Source organism: Myotis brandtii, unplaced genomic scaffold, assembly GCF_000412655.1.
Source record: "Myotis brandtii unplaced genomic scaffold, ASM41265v1 scaffold655, whole genome shotgun sequence".
NCBI classification, from domain to species: domain Eukaryota; kingdom Metazoa; phylum Chordata; class Mammalia; order Chiroptera; family Vespertilionidae; genus Myotis; species Myotis brandtii.
In genome coordinates, this window is record NW_005370542.1 from 2898033 (window position 1) to 2921793 (window position 23761).

General features: G+C 45.9%; 1 protein-coding gene across 3 annotated transcripts in view; it reads left to right on the forward strand.

Moving 5' to 3' along the window:
• Positions 1-23761, forward strand: part of FRMPD4 (FERM and PDZ domain containing 4) — a 616060-nt gene that overhangs the window by 484925 nt on the left and 107374 nt on the right. For all 3 annotated transcript variants that reach the window (XM_014528843.1, XM_005880816.2, XM_005880817.2), the window contains one exon: positions 20578-20694. In XM_014528843.1, the coding sequence (XP_014384329.1) occupies positions 20578-20694 (117 nt within the window). The remainder of the gene's footprint in view (positions 1-20577; positions 20695-23761) is intronic.

The following is a 23761-nucleotide window of genomic DNA, read 5'->3' on the forward strand; positions in this document are numbered from 1 at the left end:
TCATGGTTTGCAGTGGAAGGCGTGGCCACAGTGCTCTTGATCTGCTGGGCTTGCAAGTGTAGACACACCCAGGCTCCCCAGTGCTAATAGCAAGTCTTCTAGGCCTTCCATTCATGATGGCGCCTCCTGTAAAATCCCGGTCAAGCACAATGGCTGTGACAGCCGCTTCTGTCTTGGTGCCAAAAGGCCCATTTGGTCTCTGCTAATCCATTTACAGGTATAATCAGATGCTTGCTTATTGCTCCTGGTAATTGCAGTGTCCTGGATAGCACGGCTTCAGTTGTGCCCGAGAAGAACTCCCGAGTTCCGTTTCATTCAACGCTATTCATGAAGCCCTTAACGTCAGGCCATTTGCCGAGCTGGTGGTCCACGGCCTACTCTGATATAATGATGCTTGGGACCTGTTAAGGAACAGAGAGACAGGGTTACTTACACACTGCACCTGCTGGAGTTCTGCAGCTGTGTGGGCCTGGAGAGCGCCTCTCTCTCTCTCTCTCTCTCTCTCTCTCTCTCTCTCTCTCATTTTCTCCCCCCTCCCGCCTCCCCTACCTCTCTCTCCCTATTTAGAGGTGACTGTGATACAAATTGCAATAGAAGTGATACCAGGACGGTATAGCTTTGCAGACCTGTCATATGCATGACTGTCACATTATTCAACTCTGCCATTTTCACACGAAAAACCCAATCATAGACAACACTTAAATTAGTGGGCATGGCCATATTCCAATAGTATTTTATTTATCAAAGCAGGTGGTGACCTGGCCTGCGTGGCTCAGTGGTTGAGCATTGACCTATGAACCAGGAGGTCATGGTTCCATTCCGGTCAGGGCACAGGCCCAGGTTGCGGGCTCGATCCCCAGTGGGGGGCGTGCAGGAGGCAGCCGATCCATGATTCTCTCTCATCATGGATGTTTCTCTCTCTCTCTCTCCCTCTCCCTTCCTCCCTGAAATCAATAAAAATATATTTAAAAAAAAAAAACAAAAAAAGCAGGTGGTGGGCCAAGCCCATGGGCTGTAGTGTGCTGACCACTGAGAACAGAGGGGGGAGACACCGTTATTGGATGTGAGCGTCAAGTCCCTGTGAAGGAGGTAGCCCACCAGATGGTTGAAGAGGACACGTACTTCTTCTAGACGGATGCCTGTCTTCCGTCTGGTTTCTTTTCGCTTGTCCTCAGATTATTTTATCTTTGATTCCTGTCATCACCTTTGGACATGTTCCTTGAGACGTGGGGCCAGCTGAGCAGTTCGTGTTCTTACAGAGTTTAGACAAGTTCTAAGTGAAAGATCCGTCGGAGGCCGAAAACCAGGTGACACAGGAAAGACCTCACAAAGGGAGAGCAGCAGCCCGTGCAGCGGTTAGCACTCTTTTAAGGAGAATGAGGAAGGCGCGAGGGCTTGGGGCACTTGGCGAGAGCTGGTTGGTTAGTCAATGTATATGTCCATACAGGGTGTTCCTTCTGGGTTGGGACCCTATCACATTTCCAGTAAGTCATCGCCGTTCCAGGGAAAGGTGAGTATCACTAAGATCCTGTACGTGCTCAACAAATCCTTGCGGAGAGGAGTAGGGTAGGGGCTTTGAGGGTAGTTTCCCAAAGCCTTGAATCTCTGGCTCTGCTAAAAACCCAAAGCCACGCGGCCAGTGTGGCCCAGTGGTTTAGTGTCAACCTATGAACCAGGAGGTCACCGTTCAATTCCAGATTGGGGCGCATGCCCGCATGGCTCGATCCCCCATGGGGGGCATGCAGGAGGCAGCCGATCGATGATTCTCTCTCATCATTGAGGTTTCTATTTCTCCCTTCCTCTGAAAATCAATAAAAATATATATTTTTTAAAAAGCAGAGCCTCAGGCAAAGATTAGGGCCAGGCCATGCCTTGGGTGCCTTGTCTGCATCTGTGGATGCCATAGGGCTTCTGAGATGGGTACTGACCCCTGAATCCAGCCCGAGGAACTGAGCCCTTTGGATCTAGACCTTAAGGGAGGTCATCGGCTAACGTTGGAGAGAAATGGGTTAGAGGTGCATTTCGTGGGTGGTCACCCTGCTCATATGTTAGAAGGAAGCATAGTAATCCCCCCTTTGGGAAACTGCTGTTTGAAACTGCTGTTTGAACTACTCTGTTATTCTTAGACGGTCTCTTATTCCGTAGGTCAACTCTGTTATTTTTAGACTGTAAAATCGCTTCGTTTTTTGCTTGAACAGAAAAGATAAACTTAACTGTCTGACCTTGCAAGCTAGCCATCTAAAGGGGCTGATACACTATATTACTTCACATATTCTGCCAAGTGTTTTTTCATCCAAAGTTACAGGTGTTTGATTAGATATAATATGGACTCAAAGTTACAAGTTGTCTGTACAGATATGACAAGTGTTGGATTAGATACGATATGTATTCAAGGTGACAACTGTCCTTCACAATAACTCACACAGAGCCCTTTGTAATATCTGCAAACAAAGAGGCTCAAAAATTTAAAATACGGGGGACTTCCTGTATGTGGGGTTCAGAATTTGCCAGAGGTCATCTGCTCTGAACCTGCGCGCCATAAAGATGACTCCTAACTAATTGGCTCATTAGGTGTCTTGTCCATCTCGTTTAGCTCGCTGATTTGCAATAAAACAAGAAATCTGAGATGACCCTGAATGGAAAGGGCCACTATGGGTCAGCAGACATACTTTGTTTGGTTTGGTTTTCCTTGGACTCTTGCCTTGACCCCTGTCTCCCAAGGTCAATGTCAGGGAAGGAGTGGGTGCTGACTTTTTTCTTGGCAAATCCTTGCCAGCCCATCTCACTGGGCTCTCAGACACCTGTCTGGGCATCCCCAGTGGAGACCTCCAGTAGCAATAGTTGTTTTTATAAAAAAATATTTGTTACTGATTTTTTTACAGAGAGGAAGGGAGAGGGATAGAGAGTTAGAAACATCGATGAGAGAGAAACATCGATCAGCTGCCTCCTGCACAACCCCTCCTGGGGATGTGCCCGCAACCAAGGTCCATGCCCTTGACCAGAATCGAACCTGGGACCCTTCAGTCTGCAGGCCGATGCTCTGTCCACTGAGCCAAACCGATTGGGGCTCCAGCAGCAATAGTTGATTTCATGTTCCAGAAACTTCTTAAAGCTTCTTCCCCCAAGTGTGCTCCTGGGACCAGCATCCTCAGCATAGCAGGGGCGCCCATTAGGAATGCAGCCCCACCCTCCCTGGACCCCCTTTGTAACTAGATGCTCAGCTAATTCTCATGCAAAAATGTGTTGACATTGGAGGAGCCTTGCTATCAGGGGCACTCTTCATTCTGAAGGGCCTTTCTGCACTTTCTAATAAATGTACCACCTCCTTGATGAAATCTCTTTCCTGGAAATATTCACGCTTGTGGTATAAATTATTATTGTCACTTAGAGGGGCAGATTTTTCGAACTTGTCTAATTAAAACTTAGCTTGTCCCATATGGTTACAGTACAGCTCTTTCCCACCATTTGTAAGTCTGCACACTTTGTAAATCAATGTCTTCCTGGCTGTGGAAATAACTACTCCCCAATGGAGAAATATTGAGAGCTTATTTTCTTCCAGTGTTTTGAGCTCATTGCTGCGCCCTGGCATACCTTGGGGAAATGCAGGATAGGTTTTGTCCCTATTTAGAAAATAATCACGTTTGTACATAAAAAAAAACAAAACCAAAACGGTAGCAGAGCTTCCTTGTGGCCATTACTGGAGCGAGGACAAGGCAATTCTGGATCTTTTCTCTGTGTTCATTGATAACATGCCTATGTTGGGAGCAGACAGAATGAAAAATATGGATGAACTCTGAATGGAAGCTGGGAGGATGGAGGAAAACCAAACCACCCCGATATTGTTGCTAATGGCCCTATTTTTTTTGGCTACAGTTCTTATGCTTTTCACAATAAATGTAATTGTTCTCAAATCGTTATGGAAATGTGAGGGCAGAATGGGAAGCTATGAAAATAATGAAAGAGGGTGGGCTTTCTGGTCCACCTGCAGAATTTGACGAGGACTCCAGCTCTTTAGCTGCGAAAATTAATGCCCTTTGACAGTTTAAACAATGTGCATGAGGCCGAAATAATGGTGGCTCTTAATAAGCATCATCTTTCTTGATATTAAAATAGTCTTAGAACATCACATTGTGTTTGGACAAGCTAAAAGAATTTTTATTGGAATTTTGGAGAGCAGCCACGAGAGATTTTCCATTTAGGTTTTAGATGCCTATAAAACACCAGTCATCCAGACAGTGGCCCTATTTACAAGACAAGATCAATGTTTCATAGATTTATAACTTCCCATAAATATTCACCAATGTGATGGACTGAGCTATCATGTTCCTTCTTTGCGTCAGATACTTTGGAAAATAGGAATCTTGTTTGCTATCCTTGAGTGGTGAACTATTTTTGTCGGTGGGAATTTTTGTGGATTTTTTGTACCTGGCCTTTTCCCAATCCTGTTAAAGATGATGGCCTTTGAACAAGAGATTTGTTTGGTTGATGAAGGTGACATTTTGGACCTCAGTTATCACGTAGTCCAGCATCTTTATTCTATGTATAAGAAAATTGAGGTCACAAAGAAAAGTAACCGAATCAAGGTGCCACTACATATCTGGGGTCAGAAAACTATAGCCACGTGACCAAATACAGATTTTTTTTTTAATACAGCCAGACCCCTCCGTTCACATATCATCTGTGGCTACTGGAAATATAACTGTAGAGTTGAGGAGATGCAATAGAGACCCCATGACTTTCAAAGCTGAAAATATTTATTATCTGGTTCTTTATAAAAAATGTTTGCTGACCCCTGTTATAAATGGCACACTTAGAACCTACTTTTCTGCCTTTCAGGCCAGTGCTCTTCCCTCTATATCAGCGGTTCTCAACTTGTGGGTCGCAACCCCTTTGCGGGGTCGAACGACCCTTTCACAGGGTTAGCCTAAGACCATCGGAAAACACATATATAATTACATATTGTTTTTGTGATTAATCACTATGCTTTAATTATGTTCAATTTGTAACAATGAAAATACATCCTGCATATCAGATATTTACATGACAATTCCTAACAGTAGCAAAATTACAGTTATGAAGTAGCAACGAAAATAATTTTATGGTTGGGGGTCACCACAACATGAGGAACTGTATTAAAGGGTCGCGGCATTAGGAAGGTTGAGAATCACTGTTCTATATGTTTTTTCCACTTTTAGTTCATAACAGGCGCATACATTGTCATATCGGTTCCTTTCCCTCTCTCCACTTTCTTTCTTTTTTTTTATATTTTATTGATATTTTACAGAGAGGAAGGGAGAGGAATAGGGAGTTAGAAACATCGATGAGAGAGAAACATAGATCAGTTGCCTCCTGCACACCCCCTACTGGGGATGTGCCTGCAACCAAGGTACATGCCCTTGACTGGAATCGAACCTGGGACCCTTCAGTCCGCAGGCCGTCGCTCTATCCACTGAGCCAAACCGGTTAGGGCTCCACTTTCTTTCTTTAAATAATCTCTTCCCGTTTATTCCTGCTGGTATCTAATTGAGGATAATTTTAAAGTAATATTTGATTATCTTACTCAGAAATTAAAAAAAACTTCTGGAATGAGAGATCGCTATTACATATACTTGTTAAACATAGGATCCTAAAATTCATTAAGCAAGGCTGAGAAGATTGAGAAAACTACAGTCCACTCAAGCAAATCCTTTATACAGTAATCCCTAAAAATTCAGAACTGATGAAAATATATGTGCTTGTCTCCAACAAACCATGAAAATATAATTTTCACAATAGATAGCTAGCTCAGAATATGTTTGAATTTTTTATATGTAGTTCATGAGGATGTTCGAAGCCAATTGGATTCAGCTAAGCTTTTTGAGTAGCAATATTATGTTATGAGTCATCTAAAAATAAGGCAAGTGTGAACTTGAATGCTGCCTCTCAAAATAATGAGTGTTTGCAAAAGTGTTTTAACAATGTACTTGAAAATTAGATTAGGCCATTTGGCAGATTCAGCCAATTCTGGGTTTCATTAATCCCATAATCGCTGTCAAGTTCAATGACAGGATACATTTGGTGGGTCCTCAGAGTATATTCAAGTTCTATATTATAGCTAAGAGCAAAGGCTGGGCCCTACACCAAGTAGGATAAAGCATTTAAAGGTCACTACGGGTGAAATTGTCTTTTGTGTCGGATAATTGGAGAGGAGCAAGGCAGATTCCCCATCTCCCAATTCCCACATTTCCCAGCATGCACTCCTACCTGAGGAGTTTCAATGAGAGCTCAAGGTTCTGGGAACCACCAGAGCCAGGACAATGTTGAAGTAGGGTGAGCAAGGATGCTTGCTTTCTTCAACAAGACCATCAATTCCATGAGGGCAAGCGCCCTATTTGCTTGTCAAAGCATTAGTCCCACACAATGCCTGGCACAATAGTCCTCAATAACATATTTTGAATGAATGAATGAATGAATGAATGAAGTGTCATGAGGTCACCAGGTGCTTGGAAGAGACAAATAGTTCTCTGACTACATGATAGCCGAGAGTAGGAACTGTACATTATAGGGCAGCAGTTCTCAACCTCTGGGTTGCAACCCCTTTGGCGGTCGAACGACCCTTTCACCGGGGTTGCCTAAGACCATCCTGCATATCAGATATTTACATGACGATTCCTAACAGTAGCAACATGACAGTTATGAAGTAGCAACGAAAATAATTTTATGGCTGGGTCACAACACGAGGAACTGTATTTAAAGGGCCAGAAGGTTGAGAACCACTGTTAAAGGGTCTCTGTCTCATACAGAGCTGAGCACAGAACCTTATAAAAAGGAGACAAAGCCCAATGAATGCTTGTTGATTACCGGAAAGGCCTCTCTGTGTGGAGGCTTAGCTGGTACAATGCCTTGTGTGTTCCCTCCGATTCTTCTCTCAGTCCAGAGTGGCCCATCTTCTCTCCAGTCGTCAGCTTAACCAAATTCTTTACTGTCTCTTTAAGAGATTCATTTGTCACCTCAGATCCTTCTGGGAAGAGGAAGACAAAAGGGGTACATGCAGGTCTGCCATTCATCAGCAACTGTAAACGGTCTAGTCTGGCTGTGCCTTGAGCTCCCGGCCATCTGTCCCGGGCTTTCTCACTGGGGTAAAATGTTCTTTGATGTGGAAACCCTTGTTCTGCTGCCCGTCGTGTATGTTGCCGCTCTCGCCTGTCTGTCCTTTGTCCTGTCTGTCCTGCTACCTGGCCCTAACCAAGAGCATGTGTGGGCCTCTCCATCCTGACGGGCCCGGTTCCTCCTCATAAATTCTAAGACACTTTTAGTTCTGCTTTCTGGTTGCTGATACATTATGAATTTGTGTTCCCATTTTGAGCTCTGCTCCTCCAAAAAAAAAAAAAAAAACTGAGGAGTCCTGGGGGCCCTTTTCTTCTGTGTCCCAAGTGCACACGACTACCTTAGTCCTGAGTCAAAGGTTTGAACACTTGTGTGTCAGGTCCGTTAGGAAACAGTATCTGTTGCACAACTACTCTTGCCAGGCCCTGTGTGAACTCCAGAAGTTACCGCTGAGCAGACGCTATGGTGTGATTTACAAACATGGGTCATTATTCCTGGGTTTTGAAGGAAAAGCTTGCATCAACTTTTTCCCACTTTGTATCCTTAAAACATGACTGAATAAAGAGACAGGGTGACTAAATGGGAGACATCAAGCCTGATTGGATAGTGAATCAAACAAAAGAAAACCTATAAAAGACCATTATTAGGATAGCTGAGGAAATTTGAATATGGACTATATATTAGATAACATTGTGCCAATATTAAATTTGATTTTGATACAGTTTTATCGTTTTGAAGGAGAATGTGCTTTTTCTTCAGAGATAGATACTGCCGAATATGGTGCTGAAGTATCCTCATGTCTATTATTTACTACTAGTAGCCCTGCGCACGAATCCGTGCGCCAATAGCTTGCTGCTGCCCTCCTGTAGCTCCCCCCCGAACCCCCTTCGCTTGCTGCCCTGCCCCCTCCTGTAGCTCTCCGCCACCCACTTGTCCCTTGTTGCCCCACCCTCCTGCTGATCCCTCATCCGGTCATTATGCGGTCAGTCATTACGTAACAACCATTTGCATATTACATCTTTATTATATAGGATGAAATGGTTCAAGGAAACATTTTATTTTTTAAATATATTTTATTTTTTACAGAGAGGAAGGGATAGGGACAGAGAGTTAGAAACCTTGATGAGAGAGAAACATCAATCAGGCTGCCTCCTGCACACCCCCTACTGAAGATGTACCAGCAACCAAGGTACATGGCCTTGACCGGAATCGAACCTGGGACCCTTCAGTCCGCAGGCCGACGCTCTATCCACTGAGCCAAACCGGTTAGGGCTCAAGGAAACATTTTATACACATAAACAGAGAGAGGGAGAATCTAAAGGAGGGAAGGCAAATGGGATAACACAAATGTTGCAAAATATGAACAACTGGTAAACCTCGGTCACTGTTTTTCAACCTCCTCACTGTTGACATAGGGGCCAATCTCCCTCTGTAGTGGGCGCTGCTGTGCACTCTGAGACCAGCAGCAGCACCCCTGACCTCTGCCCACTAGGTGCCAGTAGCACCCCACCACCCCCAGTTGTAACCACCAGAAATGTGTCCAGACGTTGCCAACGGTCCACTGGGGGGCAAAACCTCTCCTTTTTGAGAAATACTGCTCTAGGTGAAGAGGACAGGAATGGTAGTTGTACACGCCTTTCAACTCTTCTATATGATTCTTAAAGTGAGAAGTCAAGGAAACGAACAGTCTTGGTTGGGAGTGTGAGCTTGCCATGAGAGGAGAGCTATTTCCGGCTAAGGGAACCTTGACCTGGAAAATGAAAATGACTTGATACCAAGGGTTAATTTAGTATCGGTAAGGTTTAGATGAATGGCGATTTGGTTTTCAGAGAAACAGAGGCAATGCTGAAGCAGTGAGTTCCTGTTGACCTCCGTATTACCTTATGGCAGTGGTTCTCAATTTTGGCTGCACATTAGAATCACCTGGGAATCTTTTTAAATCCTGATTTCTGGGCCTCATCCTCTGGAAATTTTGTTTTTTTGTTATGGGCTGGGTCCACCACATTAGTAACAAAGAAACAGAATTACCGGAGGATGAGGCCCAGAAATCAGGATTTAAAAAGATTCCCAGGTGATTCTAATGTGCAGCCAAGGTTGAGAACCACTGCCTTATGGGCTATAGCAGTGATCGGCAAACTCATTAGTCAACAGAGCCAAATATCAACAGTACAACAATTGAAACTTCTTTTGAGAGCCAATTTTTTTAAACTTAAACTATATAGGTAGGTACATTGTTATTAACTTAATTAGGGTACGGAAGAGCCACACTCAAGGGGCCAAAGAGGCGCATGTGGCTCGCGAGCCGCAGTTTGCCGACCACTGGGCTATAGCATCCGTCTCCTGAAATCGTGGACCCGCCCGGTCATTGTCATATGAGTTCTGTTGTAGGATGTTCCACAGTGACTGCTAGTCATTCATTTGTTCGTTCAAACAAATGCTATTAGGAAACAGTTTCTACATGCCAGATCCTGCTCTCGATGTCAGATGTGGTTGCGGTCGGGATTTAATAGTGCAGGGCACAGGGTCATTGGCCATGGGTGAACTCAGTGGAGTCCCATGGGTGCCACACTGTCCATTCCCATCATGCGGAGACAGACCCTCCAGCCATTCCACAGCAGAAGGGAATATGAAGCGTTATGTTATCGCTTCCATGTATTCAGGTCTCCCGCCCAAAGCAATTGATAATATTCCTATTCCTGTGCAGTTTTGTGTACCTAGCAAAGCAAGCGCGACAAGACCACTTACATGTCTGCTCAGTCCACACATAGTATGTGTTGCACCCTTACCATTGCCAAGTACTGTGAACTCCAGGGATGTACAGATAAAGGAGACCGCCCTGTCTTGAGGGAAATCGCAGCTGGCTGAGGGATATCACAGACAAAAAGAGGTCATTTCTATTCAAGGTGGCAGCTTGAATGAGAAGAGTTCAAGTTGCAACGAATTGATTAACAAGTCAATGTTTATTGAGCATTAGCTAAGTGGAGCATGTGGAATGTTTTTTAAGGCATGAACGTTCAGTAGCTTATCATCTCGGAAGACACGGGTTCACATGGGAAATATATTAGTAATTATAGACGTTGGATGCTACCTCAACGGTGCACACGGTAGGTTCCCATAAGTACAGGGAAGCGAGGTCATCATTTTAGAGTATTCAGGGACTGTTCTCTTCAGGGGCTGGCCTTCCATAGGCGTTTTATAGGAGGAACCAATCTTGAAGAGTGTGGACAGGAACGGGGAATCAAAGTAGGGGAAGGAGAGTGTTTTACCCAAGGGAATAGCATGAATGAAGAAACGGAGACATGACCATGGAGGACATGTGTGTTCAGGGAATGACAAGCGAGTTGGCTTAAAAACCACAGAATATCCTTATACAAAATGAGTGCAATGCCAGGCTAGAAAAGATCCGGGCCAGGTGCTTGGGGGTGACTATTTCTGTGCACACAGATATTTTTCTCAGTACTTCCTATTGTGGACCCTCACTCTGGAACCAGTTCTGTCCGTTCGTCTTATGGCTGAATGGTAGCCATGGTCTGAGCCGTCATGGCGGCAACCAGCCCCTCTTGTGAAGCTGTGGTGAGATGGAAAATGGACCAACCTGTGAAAATCCCCAGCACAGTGGCTGCCTAATAGCAGTCATTAAACTCATATTATCCGCCTCCTCCCCCAACACACACGCTCACCTGCTTGCAGGCAGGGAGCTACCACTTTAATGCCTAAGACGCTGAGCCAGTGCCAGCAGGTACCTCAGACTCCTGCATTCATTCCATTCACACTGAGCTGCTGTTGTATCCTGGATGCTGGTCTGAGTAAGAGACGGAGAAGGATGAAGAAGACCTGGTCTTGCATATCCACTGGCGCCGCGTGCAGGGACAACAGCATTCTAGTCAAAGGGTCTCGATTGTTGGTGGGCTGACTGTTCCCATATTTGGTTCTGGAGCGCCTCTCTGGCCATCCTTGGCCATGCTGGCCAGTCTGCATCCGTTTCCTGCTGCACATGTCAGGGCTAATTCTGATTGTCCTCCCGGACCCACAGAGCTGGAGACTTCAGTGTGCTAACGGATGCAAACGCACTTTGCAAAAATCAAATGTCTCATTCAAGGCAGAGTTGCATCTGACGTTGATGGCCACCCTTGCGTGCAGTGTCTGGGGTCTCTACGTATATGTCCTCAGACGCCCAGGCTGTCTTGAGTGTGTCACAGCATTTCATACAGAGTGGGGCTACAGTATGAATGTCCAAGTTCTTGGAAAGAGAACCTGTTAGCCTGGATTTCAGTCTCCTGGTCGTTCTCCCCGATACCCAGTTAGGAAATGGAATTCAGTGAGCTGGTGAGAGGTTTGTATTGAAACTCGTGGCTTAGAACCACACAGTTTTAATGTGTGGATTGCGAAACCATGCAATGAAGCAGATGAAGATAATAAGAAAAAGGTTCGAATTTGGTTATGAAAATAGACATCCTGATGTCTTTTACCAGAGGTAAACTCTTTTTTGAAAAAAATATATATTTATTGATTTCAGAGAGGAGGGGAGAGGGTTAGAGAGAAACATCAATGATGAGAGAGAATCATTGACCGGCTGCCTCCTGCACGCCCCCCACTGGGGATCGAGCCGGCAACCGGGGCATGTGCCCTTGACCAGAATTGAACCTGGGACCCTTCAGTCTGCAGGCCGATGCTCTATCCACTGAGCCAAACCAGCTAGGGCTACCATAGGTAAACAAACTCTTGATTAATAACACATTCAAGCTTGAGTGAAATGGTTTGGTGATGAACATATTTTTGAGTTTCTGCTTTTAGGAGGCTTCGCATGAATTTTTAAAGTAGTTTTCGACTGCCTGCTTTCCCCCCTCCGCGGTATTTTCCTGTCCTCCTTGTCATCACAGCAGTGAAATCTTAAAAATAGTTGGTAGGCTGATCCTTACTCCTGTCTGCGTGGCCTTGATGTTATTTTCACCCCGTCAGGGTAGCTTTCTTCTCAGGCGCCGGCCCTGGCAGCTGCTAATGAGGGAGCGTAGGATGGAAACCGTCCCTCTTACAGGAGACTGTGATGCTGTGGCTACTGGTCGAAGAGAGTTATATTCTTCTTAAAAACAAAACAAAACAAAACATTTTTATTGATTTCGGAGAGGGAGGGAGGGAGAGGGGGAGAGAGAGAGAGAGAGAGAGACATCAGTGATGAGAGAGAATCATGGATCAGCTGCCTCCTGCACGCCCCCTACTGGGATGGAGGCCGCAACCCAGGCATGTGCCCCAACCGGGAATCCTGGTTCATAGGTCAACGCTTAACCACTGAGCCACGCGGGTCGAGCCGAGAGAGTTCTGTTCTGAGAGAGAAGAGAAGGCAGCCTGATTCAGAACACGCCTGACCAGCCACAGCATCATGAACTGGGACCAAAACGCTAGGTTGGTTAGTCAGTTACTCCTGGGGACAAGAAACCTTGTAGGACAGGACCCCCCCCCCCAACGGGGAACACCAAGTTGATCACTGAAGGAACGAGGCTTCCACCAAACTTGGAGCTTTTTAAATTCTTCCAGAACCATCTTTGGTTCGTTTCTCTCAGTCCCTCTCTGCTGCCTTTGCCTGAACCCCCATTGCACGTCCACCTAGATTGAATGTCATCTGCTCGTACATCGCGTGAAGTTAGTTCTGTTATTTGGTGGCTACTGTAACCCAAGCTCCATTTAGAGCAAAATACATGAAAAAATACTTTACATTTTGTAATGCCATCTGTAAGACTAAATAACCTTAGGTTATTCTGCAAATAATCTCTGTGAGTCGACAGAAATAAGGCGGGTCAAATTCAGGGTCAGGTTTGATTTGGTTGGATGTGCGTGTTGCCATTCTCTGTCAGGGATGAAAACCTGAATGGATGTGGCTTATCTGAAATGGACATGATAATTAACCTCTCAATACCCATTCCCGAGGACACAGCTTAATCCTGGCTCCTGGCTGGAAATACTACCAGGTGTGTAAGGAAGACCTCATCATGGTACAGTGTAAGTCAAGCATGTCAAACTCGCAGCCCGAGGGCCGCATACCTGGTTTATGTGGCCCGTGTTAGCCTTTGAGTTTGACATGCTTGGTGTAAGTAATATGGAATTTGGAGTAGGAAGCCTCAGGCTTATGTCCTAGGTACACTTCTAACTAGTTGTCTGATGCCAGTAGGAGCTTTGCATGGGGGGCTCTGTCCTCCTCACCCCCCATTTCCACCCCAGAACAATGGAGGTCAAACACAATCTCCCTTCCAACTGGCTGGCTGGGCCCATCTCCCTCCGGGCAGGAGTTCTGGTGCCTCCACTGGACATTGAGCCTCGATTTCGTCTCCTTCAGAATAGACTCATTATTGCTTTCCCGGGCGCTGTGTTGCTTACTGGGCAGGCCTGCGAGTCCCTAAGGAATCCTGTCTGTAGAAGTGCTGTTGAAACGTGGAGGTCAAATACAAAAGTTATCTTCATTCTAGTAGAAACATTTGTAACCCAGCGTGTGGTCTGATGGGACATCCTGAATGAGTCCAGCTCTGTCCTGCAGGGCTTTCTGCATCTCATTGAGCTGCAGAGTGTGGCCGTGAACTGGGTGTTGCTTCCATTTGACACAAAAACTGAAACCCAGAAAGGCCAAGTCATTCGCCCAAAGCTGTGCAGCCATTAAAGTGGCAAACCTGGGATTTGAAGTCATTCTCTGTGACGTAAAGATATAATCTATATATATAAAAGCCTAAGCGACCGTTATGATTGATTGACCACTCGACCGGTTGCTATGATGCGCACTGACCACGAGGGGGCAGGCACTCAACGCAGGAGGTGTCCCCTGGTGGTCAGTGCACTACCACAGTGGGAGCGCCACTCAGCCAGAAGCCAGCCTCACAGCTGGCGAGAGCAGCTGTGGCGGCGGGAGTCTCTCCCGCCTCCGTGGCAGCACTACCGAGCCACGGCGGCAGGCATAGCAGCACCTGATTGAGCGGGAGCGGCTTGCCGCCCGGCCCAGGCTCGGGCTCCTCCCCGCCTGCCCACGTTCACTACTACATCCCTTGGGGGATGTCAGGCTGCTGGTTTCGATCCAATCACTGCAGGGATCCTAGATTTCGAGAGAGCGGAGACCAGGCTGAGGGTCCCTACAGTGCATGAATCCATGCACGGGGCCTCTAGTTTATCATACTAGTAATTAGGCTTCATGTGGAAACTTTGAGAAGGCTTTTTTGTTTTAAGTGTATTAAGCATCAAGTGTATGTTCAATTCTGAGCTCGGAATCATACTCTCCTTACGTCACGAGCTAATAAGCAGGGGCACATTGTCATTGTGGCAGGATCATTCTGTTCTGGGGTGTCCTCTGCATGGAGGGGTGTTCAGCAACATGCCTGGTCTCATCCCTGAGCCCCTCCCCTAGCAGTGACAGCCAACAACATCTCTAATCATTGCCATATATTTCCCTGGGCCAAAATCACCCCAGGAAAGAATCCCTAAGTGAGACTAATTCCAGTTTCCAGATAATGAAAACATGGTAGAAAGAGTTTCGTGTCCAGGGTCACAAAGCTAGTAAATGGCAGAATTGGAATCTGACTCCAGACTTTGGAAACTGTTCTCATCTTCCTTCTCCCCTGAGGCATCCTTTTTTCTTTTTTGTTTTGTTTTTTGTTAATCCTCACCCGAGGATATTTTTCCATTGGTTTTTAGAGCGAGTAGAAGAGAGAGGGAAAGACAGAGAGAAACATCGATGTTACAGAAACACATCGATGGATTGCCTCCTGCACGAGCCCCGACTAGGGCCTTGATCGGAATCGAACCCAGGACCCTGCAGTCCGCAGGCCGACACTCTATCCACTGAGCCAATCCGGCTAGGGCTACAGCATCCTTTTTTCTGATACTGAGCGGTGTTTCCTGGGAAACTCAGGTCACCATAGCAGCCTACAGATCACTTCTAATAGGTCAGTTTTGCCCTCAAGATTTGGTCCAGGGCTGAGAGCTGTGCCCACAGGAGGAGACCCGGGGTGGCTCGCCCATGGTCCCAACACTAATAGCTCTGCAACTGTGCCTGTACCCTTCGCAGCTGCTCCCTCTTCATGCATCAAGATCTTTTTTGTCAGGACAGTTTCAATCTGTTGCTGAGAATAGATGGGCGAAGCACAAAGTTGCAAACCAGTTCAGTGAGTCCTGGGGAGTTTCCGGAGGGCCTGAAATAGCCCTGCCGATGTAGGTCGCTATTTTTAAGGCTGAGCTAAGTGTTTGAAAGTGGCTCACACAGCCGTGATCTCGAGTGGAAGTCACAGAACATCGGACTTGCAAGGAATCTCGGGGCCGGGCCGAGACCAGTGGAAACTGACCCTCTGCACACACAGCTGGGATTCCTGGCTCCTGGGGAAACGTGTCTAATATTTTCTTCTCCTTTGAGAGCAGCTTGCACTCTTCAACTTTGGACCTTACAGAGAGGTGTCACTGGGGCTAGTTTTAACCCATTCTTGCTAGACGAGGGGCAAAAAATAGATGATGATCCTTCTGCCCTTTTTCTATTTGGAGAATGGATAAAACCATTGTGAGTCCTGTATCCCTCCAGGGTTACACGGAGCTTTATTTGGCAGAGTCTTTATAACACAGGATATTGTGAGCCAGACAACATAGAATCCTTAGCACAGAGCTTGGCATTGAATAATCCCTTAATAAATGTCAGGAGTTGTTAACAACTTGCCTGTCTTCAAAATAGAGCCCATTCTTTTTATTCTATTTTTAAAATATTTTTATTGATTTCAGAGAGGAAGGGGGTGGGAGAGAGAGAAGGAGAAACATCAATTATGAGAATCATTGATTGGCTGCTTCCTGTACGCCCTCTACTGGGGATCGAGCCCACAGCCCGGGGATGTCCCCGTGGCCGGACTGGAATCTTGGACCCTTCAGTCTGCAGGCCGACACTCTATCCACTGAGCCACACCAGCTAGTTTATATGCACTGGCCCTGCTGCTGCTCTACAAGGGGCCACCTCTTCGCCTCTGGGTAGAAGAAACTGTGTCTTCAGTAATGATTGGATGGGCGGCATTTGGGAGTGGTGGGAAGTTTGGTGCAGCCATAGAGGTGGGATTCAGAAAAGGTTCCTGGAGCACCTTCCCAGCAGAGAGTAAACTGTCAGCTTCAAGGATGGATGTTGTGGTTGGGGTGGACTTCCAGTGAGCACACTGCATAGCGCGGGAGCCAAGTCCCCCCAGTTATGACCTGCATCCTTGTTTTTTCTCCAGACTCTTATTGTTACATATGTACAAACACTGTTATCTTTTTTCTACTCCCTGTTTTAAGTTTTTGAGTTCTACTCATGCCTTTCTGACCCATGTATTTTTTTAAAAAATATGTTTTTATTGATTTGAGAGAGAGAGGAAGGGAGAGGGAGAAAGAGCTAGAGAATCTTCAAGGAGAGAGAAACATCCATTGGCTGCCTCCTGCATCCCACCTACCAGGGATCGAGCCCACAACCAGGGCATGTGCCCTGATCTGGAATCCAACCAGAGACCTCATGAGATGATGCTCAACCAAGTGACCCACACTGGCCAGGGCCCTGACCCATGCATTTCATATCAACACATTAACAGACAGGTTTCTAATCATGTCTGAGTTTAATTATTCAGTTATTTGTTTTGTAACAACTGCTGCCCCTTGACCTGAATTAACTCAATTAGTGTTTGTGGATTTTTCCAGTAGCTTCACTTGGTGTTTTATGACAAAAGGATTTATTGGGAAACAACTTCGTGGACTGTTGCTTACGACTTCCTGAACATTCTGGACAGGACACAATGTAGCTCATAATAGAACGCAGGCTTCCTCCAGCTCATTATTACAGTTCTTTCATTTACATGTCAATTATATTAGGGAGGCTGTGTCTTTTAGTGATTTAGACTGTGGGTGTGGAGGGTTTTGGAGAAGGGAAGAAAGGAAAAGAGAAGAGAAAAGACAGTGTACTGTTTTGTCTTCAGTAAGTTAGCCGAGCCCTAGCCGGTTTGGCTCAGTGGATAGAGTGTCAGCCTGTGGACTGAAGGATCCCGGGTTCAATTCTGGTCAAGGGCACTTGCCAGGGTTGCAGGCTCCATCCCCAGGGTGGGGTGTGCAGGAGGCAGCCAATCAATTATTCTCTCTCATCATTGATGTTTCTATCTCTTTCTCCCTCTTCCTTCCTCTCTGAAATCAATTTAAAAATTATATATATAAAATAAGTTAGCTGTGCTGGGAAAGGTAGACGTTCGGATACAGTACATAAATTAATAATGCAGAATAAATTGTTGTGCTCTCAGCATAGGTCTCCTTTCACTTTCAAGAATATTCTTTGTGGCACCTCACACTGCACAAACCCTTTTCCAGCCTTTGTAATAGCGGATATACTGTGTTCATACCCCTCCGGGCCTGTTCTTTTCGGTCCTCCCCTTAGAAAGCATGCACCTGCGAGTGCAGAGAAATTGGCGGTTTCGGGGGTAGCTCGGGGTGGAAATTCATGTGTTTTCTCGCTGCAGGAAAGCAGCACCTTTTGTAAAACACCGCCCGAGGAAATGGCTGCTGCTGACTTCTGCACGAAGAAGAGGAACAAATGCTCTCCCCGCGTCTTTGTTTTTGAATAGTCATCCGGCCAGAAATCACCCTGCCGTGCATTCTAAATTTGCCAGACGCGGGTTCAATGTGTGAGCTCTCGCTCACCACACTTCGTGATGGATGTGGGAAAACCGAAAGGAAGTTCAAGAGAAGCGAGGGAGGCGGTTAACATGATGCAAAAGAGTTCCTCTCCACAGTACTTACAGGAAATGTGCTTGCTTCCCCAGGGAGTAGTGTTGGGTCATGGTCAAGTGCATGAGCTGGGGGGGAGGGTTGCGGTGCGTTACCCTGCAACCTGGGGAATGAAGTCTCTCCTCATCACAGAAAGGTTGACACCCCTGCCCGGCCAGCGTGGCTCAGTGGTTGGGCGTGGACCTATGAACCAGGAGGTCAGGGTCTGATTCCCGGTCACGGGCACATGCCTGTGTTGGGGGCTCGATCCCCAGTGTGGGGCGTGCAGGAGGCAGCCGATCCATGATTCTCTCTCATCAGTGATGTTTCTCTCTCTCTTTCCCTCTCCCTCTCTCTCTGAAATCAATAAAAGATATCTTTTTAAAGAAAGGTTGACAAATCAAAATAAATAAATAAAAAGAAAGAAAGAAATCCTAAAAGAAAGGCTGACACCCCGGTTTTGGGTGCTGTTCCCATGAGATCTGCCACTGAGAGTGAAGTTGTGAATGTGGTGCCTGGCGTCGGAGGCGAGGCGGGGTATTGACCGGCGGATGGTGAGGCCTGGGCAGGCCATCCAGAGAGTAACTACACCTGGATCCAAAGGCTGCGTGAAGCGCAATATTGCTCAACCTGAACTGGTATCGCTCATTTCCTTTGCATCCATAAGCTCGGCGGGGGTCTTGGGCATCGATGAGAGATCAGTGGAATTTCTGCAGGAGCCCCCGCAACGGGGTGCGGGCCTCTGGCTGGGGATGGTGACCACCTGTTGGTCACGTGGAGTCACTTCCCCCTTCCTCTTCATCTTGCGAAGGCACCGTTTCAGCAAATTCTCAGTAACCGCTCCTTCCGTGTTGCTGATGAGGCAAAATGTCAAAGCTGATATGTGGCTTTTCGCTGTAAATGACATGGAGAGTTTGTCTCGGGCTGAATGGCCCACCTTGCTTGCAGTGTGGTTACAGGCGCCGAAAGTTTGCCTTTTGTGAGAGGCGTTCAGGATACTGAGGCTTGGGTTGTTTGACCCCTAGACCCATAAAACTGGGAGTTTATTTTGACCCGTGGGTTTATATTGTGGTGTGATGTCCACTTATGTGCCAAACTGTTCTAGTATCTTTTCTCGGCAATGCTCAGTTCATGGAAAGTGTGCAGAACTTTTGCTCAAAATTGGCTTGTGTGTCCTTAGGAAATTTGCTTCATCCTGCTGAGCCAGTCATTGTTTCCTCGTGTGTAAAATGGGTCAGTGCATTCACCTCACAGGGCCTCTGGGAAAAGGCACCCGAGAGCCCAGCTGGTGTGGCGCAGGGGTTGCCGGGCATAAATCAAACCACTCTCCGGATATCAGACCCGGGCCTTTAAAAATCTGTCACATGCAAGACAAGTGTGTGGTGATAATTTGAAGAGAAACACCCCCACACACACACACCTTATGTAGCTGAAAATATTGGTGGGAACTGAGCGCTCCAGGGTCATTAAGTGGGGGTTTCTTGAATTGAGGCTCATAGACCGGGTGAGTCTCTAAACCAGCCGTGGGCAAACTACGGCCCGCGGGCCGTATCCGGCCCGTTTGAAATGAATAAAACTAAAAAAAAAAAAAAAAGACCGTACCCTTTTATGTAATGATGTTTACTTTGAATTGATATTAGTTCACACAAACACTCCATCCATGCTTTTGTTCCGGCCCTCCGGTCCAGTTTAAGAACCCATTGTGGCCCTCGAGTCAAAAAGGTTGCCCACCCCTGGTCTAGCCCTTAACAATTAATACACAATAGAAATGTTTCATCTATGTAAGACATAAGGGGAAAAAAGAAAAAGTTTACAAAATACCTCTCACCAACATCTCAGAAAAGATTAGTTTGTAGGATATATGCTGAGAGGGAATTAGTAAGAATTATCTTTTCTCTGAAATTCTTTTTGAGAAAGTTCAACTGGCATGAAAGGTGTACAGAAATAACTTAATGAAGGAAAAGCTTCTCTAAGAGGGCCCTCTGTCACACAAAACCTATTTTTCTTCTCCTCTGAAAGCGAAATATTTCCTGTTGCGTACACCAAACAAGTCAGTCCAGGAATAATGACGTGGCCATCGGCTGCTAAAATATTAGCTGCTGGTATTAGTGGAGAGAAATGGTGCGCCTGTGCGTAAAGGAAATGAATGCAACACGATGATAGTCATCAGTCATTAGCGAATGTTGTAGTTCATTATTAATAATTATGTGTGACAGGATGCTGTAAAAATTAAGTTACAAAATTTTTATTAAAATGTTTCTTACATACCATTATATTGGCATATTGGCTGGGCCACAAAAATATTCATTGTGTGCTGCATGCGGCCTGCGGGCCGTGAGTTTGACATGCTTGCTCTAAACCCCTTTAGAGGTTAGGTCAAAACTATTTTGCTAGCCCTGCCCATGTCACTCAGTGGTGGAGTGTCACGGTTTGCTTCTTGGTCACGGCACATGCCCGGGTTGTGAGCTTGATCCCCAGTAGGGGGCGTGCAGGAGGCAGCCGATCGATGATTCTCTCTCCTCATTGATGTTTCTCTCTCCCTCTCCCTTCCTCTCTGAAATCAATAAAGACAGATTAAAAAAAAAAAGAGTGAGCAAGATTCTATCCAGAAAATTACAAAGCATGATACCTGACACAACATAGTCACGCAGTCAGCTGAGGATACAGCCCACAGTTGCATGGAGCAGGTCCTATGCGCCTTCTGGGCGTCTCAGAAGAAATGTGCAGGAGTCCGCTGTAATGATGCTTTTCTTTCTTCTTTCGCAGCCACAGGACGAAGTCTTCAGGCTGGCCACCTCCCTCGGGAACCTGGGGCTTGAACCAGGTCCCCCCCTATGGATGGGAGATGACGGCGAGCCGGGATGGCCGGGACTGCTTCATCAGGTAGGTGGCGCAGACGACATCACGGCAAGATCTCTGGCTCGTGGATGTCTCTGTTTGCCCCTCTACTCGGGAGAATTGACAGACTTCAGCTAGGGACTCCTAGGCATTGGGAGGCCATTACACAACCAGCTTGATTTCCTGTGTTTTCTGTCTCTTGTCACATGGGTTTGCTTTGTTCTTGGCCAACCACCATCTTAAAGTGACAGTTGCCGATATGGCATGGTAACCGTGGGCCAGAACAGAAGTTTTCCTTCATAAATCCAAGGCCCGCTGTACTCATTGTCTGAGGCGAACACAAAAGTTTGCCATGAGGAGTATCATTGAGAATGCTTTGTAGAAATAGTCAATTCCGAAATGTAACGGATGCACCTATAACTAGAAAAGTCAGCTCAAAGGAAGGTGCCCATAATGGATCGGGTCATACATTTCTCACAGTGATATTGTTACCAGGAAATCCCCAGTTGGGCTCAGGCTGCCTGTCGCTGTGTCCAATAACAAAGGCAGGTGACTCATATAAGGCATTTATTGAGAAGGCCAGCACACCAAGAAGACCGCGTGTCTTACAGCAAGGTGCTAGGAACAGGATTATAAAGGGGAAGGGGCTAGGGCAGGGGTGGGCAAACTTTTTGACTCGAGGGCCACAATGGGTTCTTAAACTGGACCGGAGGGCCGGAACAAAAGCATGGATGGAGTGTTTGTGTGAACTAATATCAATTCAAAGTAAACATCATTACAAAAAAGGGTACGGTCTTTTTTTTTTTAGTTTTATTCATTTCAAAAGGGCCGGATCCTTGCCCACGGCTGCTCTAGAGTGATGCTTTCTGCTGGGCTAGGGTGTTATGTACAGGCCCGGGGGTCTGCAGACGTCAGCTATTGTCCTTAGTCATCAGGCGATGAGATGATGTTGACGAGATGATGTTTTGACTCCTGGTGGGTCGGCCTATCCATGCTTATCTGCTCTGCTTGCTGGATTCCCAGCTGAGTCACCTCCCCAATCGCTTCGCACAGGTCTTGAAAAGGAAACTTAAGAAAAACTTAACTCCCTATTCACATATCAGAACCTTAACCCCCTATTCACATAAGGATATGTGTTCTAAGATTTAAAATAATGTGATTACTTTTCAGATTAATTCAGGTGCTCTATCTATCAGATTATAAGTCTCCCTCCCCCCCCCTCAATCGATATTGGGTAAGATTTTGGATTGTTGTGGAAGCTCCTACTTTTAATTCTGATAAAATATGTATACTATAAAATTTGCCATTTTTATTTGTACCAATTAGTGCCATTAAGTATGTTCAAAGTGTTGTGCAACCATCACCAGTATCTACTTCTAGAACTTTTTTTAATCATCCCCACCAGAAACTCTATACCCAGTAAGCCAGCGGTCGCCAACCTTTCGGACCTCATGGACCATGAGTGGTCTGTGGACCACCGGTTGGCGACCGCTGCATTAAATAATAACTTTCTATTCCCCCTCTCCAACCCCTGGTAAACTGTATTCTCCTTTCTGTCTCTATGAATCTGTCTGTTCTAGATACTCACCTAAGGGAAATCATATAGTGTTTGTCCTTTTGTGTCTGGCTTATTCCACTCAGCATAATGTCCTCAAGGTTTATCTATGCTGTAGCACCTATCAGAATTTCATTTCTTTTCAAAAATTAATAATATCCCTTGTATGGGTATATATCACATTTGCTTATTCATTCATCTGCCAATGGGTCGTTGGAGCTCTTGTGAACAGTGCCTCTATAAAGACCAGTGTACGAATTTCTGTTTGTGTCCCTGTTTTCCACTTTCTTGGGGGCCTAGTTGGGAGCAGAATTGCTGGATCATATGGTAATTCAGCATTTACCTTTCTGAGGACCCACTAAACATTTCCATGGTGCTCTGATGCTTTGCAGTTGTATGAGAAGAATACTTATAAAACACTTCTCAGAACAGCAAGGGTCTGGCCTGCTTTTTTCTCCAACCTAAGTGAAATTCTTAATTATGAGGAATGAGTGACATAGAGTTGCAATCCGGAAGCACAGTTTGCCCTGGTCTCATGCAATTGAGCAGAGATTGGTGGCCAAGGGGAACGAATCTTTCACACCGCAGGATGCTTTGTTTTGTGGAGTGACCAGCAAACACAGGCTCAACATGAGAGGTGGGGAGTCATTTTTATAAGAATTAAAATACCTGCCAAGATTGGGGATTTGATCTCTTGGGCATCCTGTACCTTTATGCTTGGATTGTTGGAACGTAGCTCGGGAGACAATCCCATGTTTCCCAGTCTCTGCAGCTCAGATCTCTTCCCTTCCTAGAATTGCTCTGGAGGGGAGAGAACGCCCCTCTTCAAGTTGCCCTTGAACATGACCCACTGCAGGGCGCCCTCATGTTGCTAGAAAGATATTTTTGTACCGCATTGTGCCATCTATTTTGTAACATGGTTATGGGTTTATATAATAGACTCAGTTGTGGTGGCCTAGATGCTTTGATTCAACACGGTCAAAATTTCTGGCAAAAAAGTAAAATTTTCAAAAAACATGGATCATGAATCTATGAAGGCATACCTCAGACTTATCCAATTACAGTGGTTTTTTCTTTTCCTCTGGTAGATTTGGGCTCTAGGCTATTTGATCAATAGATTAAAACCAAGACTAGCCCTGGTGTCACTTTAAAATAGATAGTGGCCTAATGCCAGCTGTTGAATGTGTAAGAGCCAATCATCAATGCAATAGAAAAACCTATACTGATTACTAAATGGTAAGTTTTAGAACCAGATGATCAGTGTCACTTTTCCAAATCTGTGGGTTTGTTTACTTGAAGAGTAAATTTCCACAGTCCTCAGAGACAGTTTTAAGATATCAAGAACAGTAGTACTTTGGCCTGGCTTGTGTCGCTCAGTGGGGGATCATCAACCTATGAACCAGGAAGGAGGTCAAGATCCGATTCCAATTCAGGTCACATGCCCAGGTTGCAAGCTCGATCCCCAGTAGCGGGTGTGCAGGAGGCAGCTAATCAATGATTCTCATCTTTGATGTTTCTATCCCTCTCTCTGTCTCCCTTCCTATCTGAAATCAATAA